Raw genomic sequence first — 17766 nt, 5'->3', positions numbered from 1 at the left:
GGCTTTACGCCGGCATTGCTTAGTCCAATGTAAAATTTTACAGGTGGCATGAGGACGGAGCTTCGTTATGGCGCTGAGGCGGAACCGCAGTGTAAAAAAGGCTATTGTTTTACACCTATAAGAAGTTCATGTTACCCATAACAGGGGCACACATCTGCTTTGAACTTCAAGATGATTGTTTTCGTTGGGATTATCATACATTTTCACTAAAGGAAAATATCCTCATTAAAATTGGGATATTGACTTCAACCATATTGCCTCGCCCTACATTTAGTGTTCATTTTACTGAAGCTTTATTTTGTATTTCTGTATTTGCTTCATTACAACCGGGGGAAATGAGTCACATTTGTCTTGAAAAAAGGGGGAGAAGCTGGTTTTTTTTCATCTGTGAACCATCAAATCCATTCTTATCGCCTTAAAGCTCCTATGAGGAACTTTGTGTTGATTTTGGTGATTCCTGTGGACAAAGCCGTACGCTCTTATCTCTTTACTGATCTTGTCCTGTACATGTATAAGAAGTGTTTTTAACAAAAAAATATCATCTTTCTTTCTTTAAACATTCACATGTATAACTCGCCGTAAATCTTTGCCGTGGAAACTTTAGAAAAAAGGCTGATTTGGCCTCGTCGGACATCTTCAGCATTAAAAATAACTATAAAGATATAATCAATCTTGCTGCTGATGCTCTGTTTGCTGTTGTAGCTCATATAAAGGTATCATGATTAATTTCAGTCCGTTTCATAACCAGCTAAAAACTCCTCACAGCAACTTTAAAGCACTTTGAAAATGCACCAGACCAAACATACATGTTCCTGTACTGTTAACAGGTCTTAAGACTTAAGTTGGACATATAATGGTACGCAGATGGAAACGCCCCTGAGTCTGTTTCTGTCTGTCTCGGATAAAACACAGCCATGTTTCACAAAGCTCTGGACTGAGCTCTATTAATTGTCTGCTTGGTATGAGAATCACGTCCCATTATCTCGCAGGAAATACTGCTTGTAGAGGTTTGTGAAATGTGGTGCGTTCTGAGCCCGAAGATTGATCCAGCTAAAGTCAGCCTGGAGAAAGCAACATTGTTTTAGGCTTCTCCCTGAAGAGTTTGGGCTCTTTCAGTGGGGTTTATATTTGTTCTTGGCAGACTGGATCAGTACTTTGGGCTTTGTGTGATGTCGTCCCTGTTTCTGTCTTTGAATGGGCTTATACCACAACAATGCTCACTATCCCAATGCTCTATTTAACACTAACAAGTGAATACAAAACGTCATGACCTCCTGTGCTCAGTGGACAGGAATGTATGCTTTTCTTCTTTTATAGAAATCTGTCACTTATTGGCCATAAATGCTCGAGTGTATCTGACAGTTTAAAAATGTGTGTTTTTGTGGTACAAGTCTCTTTGAACATTGTGGCTCCTAAACTGAATATATGACATCCTCCTGAAACAAGCGTAATAACACCGGATTCATTGTCGTTCCATCTCTGCTGCTGGATTTTGTTGTGTCATGTTTGTTCGTTTGTGCGTGTGAATGCTGGTGTACACGTTACACGTCCAACAGCGGACATTGCGAGAAACATGGGCGCCAGAACCGTCATTGCCATCGACGTGGGTAGCCAAGATGAAACCGACCTCTGTAACTATGGCGACTGCCTGTCTGGCTGGTGGCTGCTGTGGAAGCGGATCAATCCCTGGGCAGAGAAAGTAAAGGTACAGTACGGGCGGGCAGCAGTGGTAACTATTTGTGACACAGCATCTTAAAATAAAGAATACAACATTTGAGCTTTAAGATGTTTCCACTCTCTGCTGCAGGTACCAGACATGGCAGAGATCCAGTCTCGGTTGGCCTACGTGTCCTGTGTGCGGCAGTTAGAGGTGGTGAAGAAGAGTGCCTACTGCGAGTACATCAGACCACCCATCGACCGCTTCAAGACCATGGACTTCGGCAAGTTTGACGAGATCTACGTGAGTTACTTCATCAATATTGACTTTTATTGACAGCTGGGATACGCTCCAGCCCCCTTCAACGCTGACTAGGATAAGCATATGGTAAATAGACTGTACTTATGTAGCACTTTTCTAGTCTTCCGACCACTCAAAGTGCTTTTACACAACATGTCACACTCACCCATTCACACACTCATTCACACTCAGATTGCAAAGGCCTAAGTGGCAATCTCCAATCATTATCTGTACACATTCATACGCGATGGCTATGCCTTCAGGAGCAATTTGGGGTTCAGTGTCTTACCCAAGGACACTTCGACATGTAGCAGTCAGGGATTGAACCCCAACCTCCCAATTGAGAGGCAAACGACAACCACTGAGACACAGCCGACCAAAGCAGTGTAACCCGAGTTTCATACTCGTTTTTATTGTGGTTAATGTAAACCCTGTAGTGACTTAAATAAAAAAAAAAACTACATTGAGCTTAAAAAGCCACTGAGAGGTGAAAGTGGGAGCTAGTTCCAGAGGCGTGTTCTGGGCAAAGCAATAAACCAATGTCCAATGCACTTTTCCACTTTTAATTCAGCAATCCACTTATTTTCAGTTTCAATGCAAATTTCTCACCAACGTATTATCTCTTATCCATACACAACAGGTTCCATTCATTAAAGCCAAAATAAAAATAAAACCACTAAACTCTGTAACGCTCACTTTGTCACGCTGACACGGTCAAAAACTGTTACCGTCCAATACACACCTAATTGCAGCCACCTTGAGCTTGGCTTTAAACAAGGCTCCACCTTTTGTTTAGTGTCAGAATTACATGCCTATACAGTATACAACAGTTTATGTAACCTAGCGTCTCAAACAGGGACAAAATTAGAACAAATAAAAACCACTTTTTGGCTCTAGCAAACCCCTCTGCTTCATCTTGCAAAGAGGGCACTGCTGCTCTGGCATCCCTCCATGTGCACTTGATTTAATGGCTTTGGCCATGTTCAGACAGACATTAGCAATGCATAAGAAGACATTATTCATTTTAATGAGGCTCCTCAAAAAATTCTCATCAATTTTTACCTTTTTTGTAGAAGTGTTTGGTGGTTACCCTATCTGCTTTGTTTGTATTATTATTTTTGCTGTGTGTTCTGGGCGGGTGTGGATGTGAGGACAGGGACTGTATAAAAACCAGGGCTCAGATTGTAAACGCACATCAGTGAGAAAGGGACGGGTGTCATTGAGCTGGGAGTTGGCAACATTGAATGTTGTGTTTACAAAGCGTAACCAATAAAATCCTAGTCTGTCTGCATGTAACATTACAATCATAGAGACAAAGGATTCATTGTTTACAACCATGATATCTTTCCAGAGCTGTAAAAATCTGCATCATGTTTTATTACAAGCTGCTGCTTTGTTTATGTGAGTGTCTGTTATACACACTTGAAGCCACCAAACAATGTTGCATTTTTAAACACAGTGATGTTCAAGGTGCAACTGGCAGGTAAAGACAACAACAATAGTAACCAGCAGGGTATTTGTATTAACTCGTTCAACACTTTAACTGCTAGCTTTAGCCGTGCTCCTATTGAAATGTCTCTGAAACGCAGTGTGTTGTTTTCATGAAGATTGTTTCTTTGGGTGGTTTGACACTGTGAGTTTAGACTGTAGGTGTTAAAATGTCTTAAACATATGTCTGATGGTTTAATAAAAAGTGCTTTGCATTTCTATGTCTACTTCTTCAGGACGTGGGCTTCCAGCACGGCAAGTTGCTGTTCACTGGTTGGGCTCGAGGTGACATCATCGAGAACATGCTGAAGGACCACCGCTCAGCCGACTACAACGACAGCAAGATAACTGATGTGAGAAGAACACAAACACACACACACACACACAAGCCTTAAATTATCTGTTATATGGTTGATACATAACTACATGTTCACCATCACAGATATTACATCAGTACATAATGATGGTATCTGTCTCGTAGTCCTGCACGTGTCCTGGAGCGGACTTCACTGACCTTGCGGAGATCGTTTCCAGGATAGAACCGGTCCAAAGCTACGTGGAGGCAGAAGCTGCAGAAGGTGAATGATCGCTTTCACACAGCTCGCACACATCATGTTTAAGGTCCTTGTAACAGCTGTCTCCTCCTCTAAATGTACAATTCCCTTTCAAGATCATGTCAGATTTAATCAGTGTTATAAATAAGGGTCTTAGCTTTTACCTGGTGTTTTATTGTAACACAGTAGCAGCTGTCCCTGATGGTTTATGGCAGCTATCTAAACCTGGCGGCTCAGTCATGTCATAAATTCTCTCTGTAATTTCTCCTTTAAATCTCTCCGTTCAGCGGAGGAGTCAGACTGTCTGACGGAGTACGAAGAGGACGGGATGGACACGGTGAGAGAGGAGGAGGGGGAGGAGGAGGAGGAAGAGGCAGAGGATCCTGAGGATCACTCCCCAGGAGAGTGGGGCCAGAATGGAGTCTTTCAGACTGTAAGCACCACAGATACTGTGGGTCACACTTTGTTTTAGGTGCCTCAGTTTTCCCTGTTCTCTTTTTCCTTCCTTTATTAAGTTATATCAAGTGAGGATTGAGTTTCAGACTTGTTAATAAGTATATTTATATATTATTTGCAGAATTCCTACGCTGATGTATTATAATCTGTATATACAGAGAAGAAGTTGGATTGATGCATCCTGAAAGAAAGAAAAGAAATCACATGGACATCACATTTGTTATTGAAATATTATCAGGTCCAAGTAGAATAAAAGAAGAATTGGGAACAAGAGAGCAGTTTGCAGATTTATTCATAGAGCTTTTCCAGCTGCAGGGCAACACATGTAAAAGTACACTGGCCAGCACTGAAGAGCCTTTCTGAAAGGCATAACAATTGTACTCCTAAACTTCAAACGAAAAAATGTCTTTAAAATAATTATTACACAAAACACTTGTATATAAACATTACAAAAACAATTTGAAGAAACGAGTAGTTCAATCATTTAAATATTTGAGAAATGAAATTATCTCATGCTTAGAAACGTACGGCTGAATTTTGACTTAGAACTTTTTTATTACTTTTAAATAAATGTTGTCACGTTAGGAGTTTTAAGTCATTGATTTAAAGCTCCTGTGAGGAGTTTTTCACTGGTTATGAAACAGACTGAAATTAATTCTGACTGACTCTACATGAGCTACAAAAGCAAACCAGACAATCAGCGACAAGATTGATTATTTCTATATAGTTATTTTAAATGCCTGAAACCACTGGCAGGGCTTTGTTTACATTTTCCAGGGCAAACATTTAAAGTGAGTGATACATATGACTGTTAAAGAAAGCAGGATGAGAGTTTTTGTTAAAAAACACCACTTAAACATGCACAGGACAAAATCAGCAAAGAGACAAGCGGTACGGCTTTGTCCACAGGGGGCGCCAAAATCAACACAAACCGAAAGTTCCTCACAGCAGCTTTAAAAAGAATTAGTGGAGATGACATGGCTGACATGGCAAGCAACCAAGGTCCAAAAAAATTAAATCACACCTGACATAATTATCCTTATTATGATACACAATGTTATAGATGCATGCATGGTGCGATGAGTAGTGTGACTTGTGAAATGTAGTTTTGTACATAGTGATACATTACCTGAAAAGTTTGGGAACGCCTTAAAGAACAGGGATCATGGTAATCAAAAGGTTTTATCCAACTTTAAATGATATCTTGTTTGCTGAGATGACACCTTTTGATGTCAGAAGTACAAGTTAAAAACACCCTCTCTTCTATCTGTAGGATGAGGACAAACCTGTGAGACAACGCAGGAAACTCACCAGTGACACCTCTGAAGTGTCAGACTGCTGACAGCGGGCCACGGAGGAGGAGAGTGAGTTCAAACAAGAACAAGGGCCAAATTACGGGTCCAAAGTTGTCGAGGCTGGAGACTTTGATGCCACGCTCCGCTCCTGCGACTTCTGAAAAAACTGTTTTTGTTTTTCTGGATGAAATCACGGTTCATTCTTTAAATTGTTCTTTGCATCAAGTGGCTTCCTCCTGACACTGAATTCATCCGATCACATGCCAACCCCACCGTAAAAAAAATCTTAAATAAGACATATCTCTGTCACAGAGGTTACCGCTCATCGCTTTCACACTAAGAAATTAAACATTGCCAGAATCCCTGCCTGCCAACACCCTGACCTGCCAAAACTGGGACTCCCCCAGAAACCAACACAACCAAACAGGGACACAAATTCACTCTCCTGTTTCAAAAGGCCAGATGGACCCACGTGTCGCTGAATCTTTATGTGTGTCTCTAATGTTGGTTCATCTTCACTGCACTCCGTTATTGACGATTTCACGCGTTACATGGTCCGTTAATTTACCATGTGCCCGTGTTCAGATGAGTGTGTGTGCCCTGTGTGTTAGAATGTAGTACGAGTTATGTACGTTCAGCGTTGATGTTATAATAGGGGGTCAGGAAGAGGAAGCTGTAGGAGGAATAGATGTTTATGTAGACACAGAAGTAGACTGAACAGAGCTGGACCACTGTTATGACACACAACGCAAGATTTAAAGAGAATGAATGAAAGCTGTAGAGGTTTTTGAAATGTGGATTTGAGATGAGAAAGTTGGAGGTAAAAGTGTTTAGAGAAGAAACGAGACGGACCAGTTAGAGAGGTGTTATTTTATTTCAATTTATTTATAATTCACCGACCGTAGAGTAGAGTGAGCTTGCTGCGCCGTAGGTAGACTAAACAGATCAAAGGATGGAGAAATATGTAATGAAAATGGATGGATGAGATGATTTCTGTGTGTGTGTGTGTGTGTGTGTGTGTGTGTGTGTGTGTGTGTGTGTGTGTGTGCGCGTGCGTGAAAAGTTGCGTTTCAGCTGTTTTGTTTGAGATAAAGACGATGCCTTTTCAACCTGTGTTAGATCCACTCGCAGTGACTGTGGAGGACAGAGCGATCATTTCACCGACACTACACAGCAAATCAGGGTGAGCCCAAACAGAGGTCGCACATACACTACTCAAGGTTCCTGAGTGTTGTGGAAAAGAGGACTGTACGCCCGTGTATCTGAGACTGTACAGTTACAAAAATCTTTTAAAAACTAGCCAACAAGTTCTCAAAAATCTAGTCCTTCTGACAGATAAAACACAGAAAGTAATTATTAACTTCAAGGCAGAAAGTCACCTCATGTAACTATTAACACTTTATTTAATATGGACCTCTTGTAGAAATTGTAACAAGATTATATAATAATATACACCATGTTAATATTGATTTATGTATATGAGGTGGACATTTGTAAGTTGATGCTTTGCTGCAAAACAAGGGAACCAACACTGAAACAAAAAGGGTTTCCTCTTCAGATCTGTTTTATTTATATGTGTTAACTACTGGCTTTTTCAAATGCTTTTCTTTTTTAAAATAGGGGAGGAGGGGAGGGGGTCTAATTTAAATAACTTGGCTTTAGCTGTTTTGCACTGAAATATTTGAAGTATTCTCTGCTCAGAAGATGTTTGGTTTCATTATTACCATCCACCTTGAGGTGTCAAGGGAAACTAAAGAATAAAAACAGATGATCAAATCATGTCATATGTGAGTGTTTTTCTTACACCTTTTAATGCGCCCAGTCTGTGTTTGTCACAAAGCGTCAAAGCTGAACATGAGCAGAAAAATAGGTTTTATGACGAGCAGATCAAATATTAAAGTTTACTTCATCAGATGATTGTCAACACCAGCATTATTGAGGCATGAAGCCTTTAGGTAAGGCAAGTTTATTTATAGAGCACTATTCGTACATACAGCAATTCAAAGTGCTTTACACAGTTAAAAACTGAACATTAAGAGCATTTACAAGAAATGTGACATTAAGCAAATATGACACGTTAAGATACAAAAAAACAAATATATTAAGATAAAAGAACAGGTCCGGTCAGAACGATCCTTTTATTTTAAAATGGTTCAAATACAAAATAGATTAAAATATAACATCAGTTAAAAGTAAATAAATAAATGTTAATTCAGGTTAATGATTCACACGCAGTTATTGTTTTTTAAAGTAATAAAAAGTAAAAAGCTTGATTTGAAATGTATTTCGAACAGGTAAAAAAAAAAATTCATTCAAACAAGCAGACAGATAGAAATAAGTAATATTTACAAACAATGAAAAGTGTAATGCAGAAAAAACTAAACATCTGTCTCAGTACATTTATGTTCATGACAATAAAATGACGGAGCTGCATTTTCAGTTGTTTGATGTTTACTGCTAATTAAATCAATTGATAATGATTAAAGACAGAAAGCAGGGATTATTTTTAGCCAAACATGTCAATTAAGGAAACTGCCTTATTCCCTTTGCCCAAACAGGAACAGGAACAAACTTTGCTGGACAATCTACTGTACATCAGGAAACACTTGATGACGACATTTTGATAGACATCTCTGTAATTAATAATAAAGCAACATGTTAGCTGTGAGGATGTACTTACTAAGGCGCTGTGGGAACAGTGAGAACAGGAAGAAAAGAGGAGAGCAACTCTTCTATTGAGACCCTGATGCACTATGAATGATAACCCTTATCTCTGATGTCATCATTCATAGTGGGTCAGTATAGATGCCTTTTACCTTATATGGTGTTTTCCACTGTGCTCTGTCTGGAAGTCTTTTCATCATTACAATCAAACAGTCAGTATGAGACACAAAATCCAGTTTGAAATGTAACACCAACCAGTGTGCTTTAAAATATATAATACTTACTATATAATACATCATTTAGATTGTCATTCAACTTTTTACATGCATGAACATTGCTCTAGTTCTTCCGTATCTGTGTACACAGCCTACATGTGTAAAACCTGAGTCAGTCTGTCCTGCACTCTCATCATATTCTACAGATTTTCCAGAGAGTAAAACAAAATAGGGCAAAACTAACTTTAAATACATCGCCCCATATTTCTAGAATAATGTACAGAAGTACTCTAAACTGTCATTATGTTTTCTAAAACTGAGGCGCCTTTTCACTCTGGTGATACTGAAGAAAACTATCAGCTTCTGTATCCATATTTTACCAGGAAGAGCCTGCAAGGGTTTAACTGAAATATCTTATGAACATTGTAGAGAATTGTGACTTTATTAATATTAAAAATGTATATTAATACCATGCAGAAATCTTAAAGTCACAGCCTCAGACGCACCCATTTAAAAACACAGCTAATGATGTTTCATCTGTAGTTGTGACAAAATCCCACTTTGTGCAGAAACACATCAGCTGTCCGGGCTGAAAGGTGTGTAAGATCGTACTTTTGACTCCACTACGTTTCTATGAATGTTCTCATTACTCGCTACTTTTGCTCTGAAGTCAGCTGATTTGAGTTTTCTTTTCTACAATCTGAAAGGCAATAAGCTGTGTTCGTGTAGTTCTGCGTGTGGTTTGTCTAAGTGGTGTTGCCATACCTGAACCTCACACGTCTCCATTGTTAAACGCAGAGCAACTCAGATTCACTCAGATCAGGCGCTCCATTTAGTGGTGGTAACGATGGCTACGGCAGAGAAGGATGACGATTCTCCACCTGAGCACCAATGGCCATATCTTCAGCCCGTGTTTGAGATTTTTGAAATGAAGAATGATTCGTATCATTTGAAATGCTCGCTCTGTTTCGCAAAAACTTCATTACGGCCTACAAATAAAGTAGTTTGAATACTGAAGTATTTTTAAGTACTCAAGTACTTTAACTCAAGTAATAATTAGACTGAGCAACTTTTACTTGTATTGGATGTTTGACCAGGAGTATCTATACTTTGACTCAAGTAATGAGGTTGTGTACTTTGTCCACCACTGGTGTAGAGGACGAGCAGATGAATTTAAATTTAATATTAATGTAACATACAGTATAATAAAGGTCTGTGTCTACATGAAAACTGTTCAGAAATCTGTTTTGTATTAAATACCGAGTATGTTATTAGTTCTATAACTGACATTGTTTGCTGTTAGCTATGAAAAGACATGATAGAGAAAAAAGACATATAAACCTGAAAAAGACTAAAAGATTAACTTTAGAAGCAGATGACGTCTCACAAATGTAAGAAGGCGTGCAGTTTAGCATTCACGTGTCCCTCAAATAAATACAGGCTGAGAAACTAGCAGGTGGGATTATTCTGTTCAACATGGAAACATTCACACCTGCAGGAAAAACACTGAAGCTGTAGTTTGTGTAATCAATTTAAACCCGTAAACTCAAACTCTCTGCTAAATGTGTGTTTAAAAAGGCACTGAAGCAACTTGAGGATATGAAATGGTACATTATTACCAGCCTCACATGAGTCACAATGAGTCCAGCAAAGTTAAGCATCATTTTGGTGTCTTTACAGTGAAATTCAGTTAAACAAAACTTAACATTAATAAGAAGGCTGGATGGCATTTTATATGAAGTTGCCTGACTGCTTTTTACATATTGAAATTACCAGAGCATGTTTGTGTCAAACTTGTTATCATGCACATTTTTATAGACCATTTGACCAAAACATTAATGTCACATTTAGTCATTCGTCTTCAGTGTAAAAGTAAAAAGGAAAATATGATGCATGTGATGCATTTAATCATCTTATCAATGGTCATGTGTAACACCAATATTTACTAAGAAGGGCTGATAAGTGTTAGGTCAGACCTCTCCTGAATCGCATGGTGTGAGCGCTATCAGCTGTGCGCAGGTATATATGGAGCCTGAGCACTCACCTCGTCCAGGTCCAGAAACTCCCAAAGCATTTCAACATGAACCTATCCAGGGTGCTGTCCTGCCTCAGCCTGCTGCTGGCTGCTGCTGCCGCCCAGGAACCCAAACCCTGCGGTGAGACACTTTATAGATGATACCAGAGACATGAGGAAAGATCAAATTTGTACTACTTGTACTAAATGAGTTGCCATGAGGATAGTTGGTGCTTGGTCAATTCTCATTTATAATGCATACAAAGTACATGAACAACAGCTGGACATTGACTGTAAAATCCTTTGTTTTTCACATGTTTATTTGTATTTGAAGTGAACAGCAAACAATACGATACCATACTATACAATACCAAAGTATATGATATCTAATAACATAACGAAGAAACACGATACAATAACTCTTTCCTTTCCAGCAGGCTGGACTACAGTAATCTCCTTTGTATACGATACGTTCTGAAACGATACCATACCATACAATATGGTAGCAAACAATACGATACGATTTAATACCAAATGATACGATACGATACCAAACCATACGATACAATACGATACAATACCAAACAATACGATACAATACCAAACAATATGGTACCATAATATACGATAACAAACGGCACGATACCAAACAATATGATACGATACCGTGATATACAATACCAAACGACACGATACCAAACAATACGATACGATACCATGATATACGATACCAAACGACACGATACCAAACAATACCATAAGATTTAATACCAAACGTTACGATACGATAATATACAATACCAAACGACACGATACCAAACGATACGATACCATAATATACGATACCAAACGACACGATACCAAACAATATGATACGATACCATAATATACAATACCAAACGACACGATACCAAACAATACGATACGATACCATGATATACGATACCAAACGACACGATACCAAACAATATGACACCTAAACATACAAAACCAAGTGATACGATCCAAAACGATACCATACCATACAATATGATATTGTATGGTATGGTATCAAACAATATATTTCAATACCAAACAATACGATACGATACCATAATATACGATACCAAACGACACGATACCAAACAATACGATACAATACCAAACGATACGATACCAAACGATACGATACCAAACAATATGATACCTAAACATACAAAACCAAGCGATACGATCCGAAACGATACCATACCATACAATATGATATTGTATGGTATGGTATCAAACAATATATTTCAATACCAAACAATACGATACCATAATATATACCAACGACACGATACCGAAACATACTACGTCACCAAGCGATATGATCCGAAGCGACTTATTAACTAAAATTAACTTATTAATCCTTGTATCCTGCACTGTTAGTTCCTCTTGTGTGTTCTATTTCATTCCATCTTAATTTTAACAAGAAATTCAGTCTATCTTAAATGATTGTTTTTATTGTTCGTTGTTCTTGAATGTCATTCTAATGTTCTCTTTGCCTATATAAAGCCCTTTGAATTGCCTCTGTGTTTTATTTGTCAACATTTTAATGTCTTCTTCCACAGTTGCTCCACCCCTGATGAGCGGAGGCCTCACTGTGGTAAGTCTGCTCACCTGTCTCACACATGTAATCCATCCTGTACGGACACACGGACAGTAATCCCATTCGTTCCTTCACTCTGTGATTTCTGTCCATTTTGAAGATGACTGCCGATGGATACATTATGTCCGCAGGATTAATCAGTTATGATGCTTTTGGTCAGAGGATGAGAGTTAAAACCATGGGGCTTGTTGGAAACCAGACCATTGTGGACCAGCTGATGCTTTTCAATCAGGTATGTTAACATGCCTAAATTGTTTTATTCTACAGACTGTGTGGGATTTGTCCCACAAACAGGGGCTGAAGTATAGCAATATAAAATCTATTGATTGATATATTGATGATGGAAAAGCAGTAAGTTATCATTTTAAGAGGTTTGGCTTTTCAAACAAATTATTTGAGAAAATTATTTATTTTATTATTTATTATTAAATATTTATTTACAATTACATCATCATGAATACAAAACAGCCTTTTAAAATAGACATAAGAATGATCTGTTGGCCCCTTTTAGAAGGCAACTCGGATAAGAAACACCTTTAACCACTAACTATATAATAGTTTAATCAATATTTAGACTTTTGTGCGACAAACACTATAAAGTAAACACATCTGGAATGAGAAAACAGCAAACAAAGTGAGTACAAGTAAGGAATGATGAGTTTTCATTGTCTCTCCTTTCAGAAAGTCTATTATGAGATTGACTGGAGAAAATTCTCTTGCAAGAAGAAGAAACTGAACACTGACTTCAGTCCCATCAGTGTTCCCTCTGATGCTAATCTGATGGGTCAGGTGTTCATGGGCTCCTCCTCCTCCTGGGGGATGGGTGTGATGACCAACACCTGGTATGGATCGCTGCCAGGGAACGGTAAGAGAAGATGTTGTATCCTCCACCCACAACTGTGGTTTTATTTTGATAGGAGGTGAAGGGTGATGGCCTTGATTCGATGTCACTGGTGAGCCTCAGACTGGTGCTGTAATGAAAGGACAGAATTTAGAAAAAATCAAAGGCCGTTATTGTGGCCAACATCCTGCAACATGAAGTCAGCCATTCATAGAAATGAATGGCCTCATGACGCCTCTACACCGAAAGATCAAAGCTTTAATATATGATCTCAGATATTCAACAGGTACAGAAATGATAGAGATCATTCCTTAATTATGACTTGATGCAAACTTATACAAATGTGCCTCAATGTGTAATCTTTGAAGAACTTATAAGTTTCAATTTGCCAACGTTGCACATTGACAGTGACCTTGGGGGCTCAGTGCGCTGAAAATTAAGAAAACACAAGAAAAAGGACAACACATAAGCAAAAGCATTGTCACCTTTTTTGAATAATTGTGCAGCATTTAGGAAAAAAAGGTGCAAATACATACAATTGAACAGCAAATGTAGAAAACACAACAACATAGGAATGGTGCATCAGGCAGATGACGACAGACAACATGTGACGAGCACACCGAGCTGCAACATGCTCCAATCAAATGAGACATGCTCAATCACATGTGACTTAATGCTTCATGTCTTCAGGCACGTACACGAGCGTGTTCACTGAGATCGGCTGCATCCCGGTGGCCCACTCGACCTTCACTCCTGAGACTGGATGGACCACTGTCAGGTGAGAACCTGAGCTGACAAAACAAGAAGAGCAAAATAACAGCAACATAACCATTTAAAACAATGTTAATATTTTATCTGAGCCCGAACATCTCTCTTCATTACATTACAAAAAGTCATTTTATTTTTGAACTGTATAACCGTATTACTGGATTATTAAATTGTAAAAATTCAAAGTGCACATGTAAAATGAACTGTGCTGACAAATACATAAAAGGTGGAATATTATTGCACACACCTATAGAATATAAAACAGGCATATTGCACAGAGTACTAATAACTTATAAAAACACAGCTCTGTCTTCATTATAACCATCAAAGACATGAACAGTTGAAGCTGTTTTTAATGAGCAGGATAAATGCTCTTATTTTGAAAACACGATAAATCTACAAATGTGCATATATGATTTTTATTTGAGTCATTCAATGATATGAGTATACTTGATTATATCTTATTGTATTTTAAAATCATTTTGCCAAAATGTCGCTTGATACATCTGGGGTCCGTTTCACAAAGCAGGTTTATTGAAAACTCTGAGTCTGTTAACCCTAAAATGAGGGAAACTCATTACTAACTTTATGAGTAAAGATACATGGAAGCACTTCAATCATATTTTAAATATTAATCTAATGAAATATAATTCAGTGGCTGTTTTAATGTGCATTAGCTTTATCCCTCACATGATGCTGACTTCACATACATTATAATTCATGTTGATTAAACTGAATGCATTAGTTTAAAAAAAAAAAATCCAATAACTTAAGGTGTCTTATTTGAGTGCTCTCTGCAGTGGTGGTGGAAAATCTAAAAATGATGACTTTGACACAGATTTGTCTTTTGATTTTTTTTTATCATAAATATAAAAGACTTTTGCAAAGCGGTCAGAGCAGCACAGAGACGCAACGTTTCTTCTTTTAATTCGGTAACCGCTCAAACACACGCGTGAGACGGGCTGAATGAATGAGGAAGTCGAATGAGGGTTTTATATTCTAGAGGGAGGAGACAGAGAGAAACTCTGAGTTTCCTGAAGAAAACCTGCTCGCAACCAGGTTAGGTTCATAGAGTCTGTTACTACGGTAACTGACCGAGAGCTTAAGTTACCTCTCTCTGTGAAACAGGCTAGAGTTACCCCTCTTTCTCTGGTTTGAGTTACCTCCCTTTGTGAAACGGAAAACTCAGAGTTTCCCTCATTTCAGGGTTAACAGACTCAGAGTTTTCAATAAACCTGCTTTGTAAAACGGACCCCAAGTTCAGTTAAGGTATGGAGCTAGTTGGGTTGGTGGAGCAAAAAATAATCTGTTGTTGATTGTTACTTTTGACTTGTATTTGCCGCTTGTATAATCAGAATCAGAAATACTTTATTTATCCCCGGGGGGAAATTTGTGCGCAATACAAACTAGTATTGTGAAGAAATATAGAAATACAGAAAATATAAATAAAGTAAAACCATGTAAAATATGTTACAGAATATGTAAAAACTGTGAATTATACTTACATAAGTAAATATGTGAATTATATATACACACTGAATTTTATATACATTTAGTGTAACAATATACAGTGAATTGTAAACATTTAATGTAAGAAGTATTTATATTTAATGTAATATTTAAGGAGGTGCCTGAGTGTCAGACAGGCAGAGGGATGAGTAGAAACTGTTGTATAAAAGTATAATCACACTCCATCTTGTGATGTTGTACTGAATCATCACGGCTGTGAATCACAGCCGTGATGATATTCAGTACAACTTCACAACCTCTCACGTGATATTGCTTAAGTATTTAAGGCTCTGAATATGACAACATGGTACATATTGTGCTGTGTGCAGTCTGTGTAGGATGTTGTGTGTGTGTGTGTGTGTGTGTGTGTGTGTGTGTGTGTGTGTTGTAATGATTCTCAGAAAGTACATTTTTGTCTTTATTTCAGTACCTACAACTGGGTTTTGGGCAACGCAGACCCCATGGAGTACTTCCCTCCTTTCTTCTGCTCCAAGGCTAAACTGGAGGAGACAGAGACACCAGACAACGTGTTCACCGCCCTCAGGTCTCTGGCCATTAAGACCAAGACAGAGGAGTAAACATGTGGAGCGTCTCATCAACACAGTCACTGATAGTGTTTCCTCCAAGGCCACAGAGCTAAATTTGACCCAATGATCCAGTTATCATCATTGAATGATATTTAGATTAACATAAATCCAATGAAAGTTGTTGTAACCTGATAAACAAACCAAACAACACATCAGATCACCGGGATGGACGTTTTCATTATTTTAATACACTGACACCTCACATGACCTTGTTTGCATAGTGGTAATAGAGTAAAACCCAAGATACCCCATTTCTTTGTGTTAAAGCAATTCAGTAAGACAGTTGAATAAAACTGGACCTTTAGATTAAAATGTGATTTATCTCTGTCAGCCTCTTCAATAAAGTCAGTTAAAAGTATTGAATGTCACTGTACTTATTTTCAGCTCAGTACTTGATGAGTGGATATAACAGGAAAAAAACATACAAAGTTACTGATACTGACACATGTGACACAATACCCAGTGATGTTCATCCTACCTCAACAATGTAACCACATATCCAAAAAGGACAGCTGTAACCCCAAGTAGAAGTAATGAACACATCAGTATCTTATTTTGAAATGAAAGTGTCCATCAGAGTTGCTTTTGTGTGAAACATCTATTTATACGGAGGCCACTTTCCCTTGTTTAATTTTCACCCCTGACCTGCATGACCACAGGTATACTGTGTATATGGAGGTGTGTGTCATTCCCTCAGACCAAATGTGCTCACAGGTTACACAGGTCAGGTCACAGCAAGCAACGAGTCAAGAATCAGTCATGTGTGCATTAAAGTCAATAATGACTCCCACAAAGTGAATTTTTGCTTCTTCTTTTGAACCTTTGACTGTGAGCACCATAAACCCCCATGACCTTAACTCCTTCTCGCCTCTGTGAAACAGCTGAATTGAAGAAGGCGGAGACAGCAGGTACCATGTTTGCTACCTTTGGGTCTCTGCAAGCAGTCCAATCCTGTGGAGTAAACATCTGCCTAACCAGCCGGGATGGATCATTAATACTGCTCCCTTCGGTGCAGGAGAAGTTTATTTTGTCACGACTTAATTTGGAATATCATGACATTGAGATTAAGATGATTTCCAAGTTTTTACCTGCTTAGCTATAAGGTGAATTTAGGCTTAATGCAATACAATGAAATTCACTTAATTGAACCCAAATTTGCATTGACTCATTGTAGTAAAACATAAAACATACCTTATACTTTGTCACGCAGGTTAAAAGGAAAAGTAAATATAAATCTAGACTCTGAGACTGAAAATTGAAGGTACACAGTGTGAATCAGAATCAAGTTTATTGCCAAGTAGGTTTGCACATTTAAGGAATTTGACTTTGTGTTTTGGTGCAGAGAAATTAACATAAAAGAATGAAAATAATGAAAAAATAATGAAAAAAGGAAAAAGCTATTAAACAGTAGTACTGCTACTGCCAGAGGAAAACATTTTACAAAGCAGGAGGCTGAGACGTGTGTAACGGAGACATGATGGCGATAAGAGTAGTAAAATAACCGAGGATAAGAGTTGAAAGAGACTCAAAGAGTGAGACAGTGAAGATACACAGAGTCTGGCTGGTGAGGATGTTTCATCACTTTATCTCTGCCTTTCTCTCGCTGTATTCCTCAGCACTCACACATTAACGATAAAAAAGAGCAGACTAATGTGACATCCAAAGAAACTGGTATGAGATCATGTCATAATATTGAGTAAGAGACATTTTAAAATGTGTTTTGTGTAAACAAGCACTATTGTTAAAGCTCCTGTGAGGAACTTTCTGTTTGTGTTGATTTTGGCGCCC

At 38.3% G+C, this 17766-nt stretch overlaps 2 protein-coding genes across 5 annotated transcripts in view; both read left to right on the top strand.

Moving 5' to 3' along the window:
- pnpla6 (patatin-like phospholipase domain containing 6) overlaps window positions 1-7529 on the top strand; it is a 30834-nt gene extending 23305 nt beyond the window's left edge. For all 4 annotated transcript variants that reach the window (XM_069665305.1, XM_069665306.1, XM_069665302.1 and 1 more), the window contains 6 exons: window positions 1557-1705; window positions 1808-1960; window positions 3682-3798; window positions 3927-4023; window positions 4287-4432; window positions 5729-7529. In XM_069665305.1, the coding sequence (XP_069521406.1) occupies window positions 1557-1705; window positions 1808-1960; window positions 3682-3798; window positions 3927-4023; window positions 4287-4432; window positions 5729-5797 (731 nt within the window). In that variant the 3' untranslated portion in view covers window positions 5798-7529. The remainder of the gene's footprint in view (window positions 1-1556; window positions 1706-1807; window positions 1961-3681; window positions 3799-3926; window positions 4024-4286; window positions 4433-5728) is intronic.
- A 3180-nt stretch (window positions 7530-10709) lies between these two features.
- Window positions 10710-15969, top strand: LOC138594229 (ependymin-like). The gene is made up of 6 exons (XM_069665251.1): window positions 10710-10785; window positions 12236-12270; window positions 12374-12505; window positions 12955-13138; window positions 13805-13892; window positions 15819-15969. Exons 1-6 carry the CDS (start codon window positions 10710-10712, stop codon window positions 15967-15969), a joined length of 666 nt encoding a protein of 221 aa, XP_069521352.1.
- Window positions 15970-17766: the final 1797 nt, after the last annotated feature.

Source organism: Semicossyphus pulcher, unplaced genomic scaffold, assembly GCF_022749685.1.
Source record: "Semicossyphus pulcher isolate SPU_LCO1_2020_fin unplaced genomic scaffold, fSemPul1.0.p SCAF_17, whole genome shotgun sequence".
Taxonomy (NCBI): Eukaryota; Metazoa; Chordata; class Actinopteri; order Labriformes; family Labridae; genus Semicossyphus; species Semicossyphus pulcher.
Note: the sequence above shows the minus strand (reverse complement) of the source record. Positions and strands in the feature narration are given on the sequence as shown.

Coding starts and splice junctions, on each gene's coding strand:
- LOC138594229 (XM_069665251.1), top strand. CDS start 10,710: ATGAACCTATCCAGGGTGCTGTCCTGCCTCAGCCTGCTGCTGGCTGCT. Junction 12,271..12,373: donor TGAGCGGAGGCCTCACTGTG/GTAAGTCTGCTC, acceptor TCCATTTTGAAG/ATGACTGCCGATGGATACAT. Junction 13,139..13,804: donor TGGATCGCTGCCAGGGAACG/GTAAGAGAAGAT, acceptor TCATGTCTTCAG/GCACGTACACGAGCGTGTTC.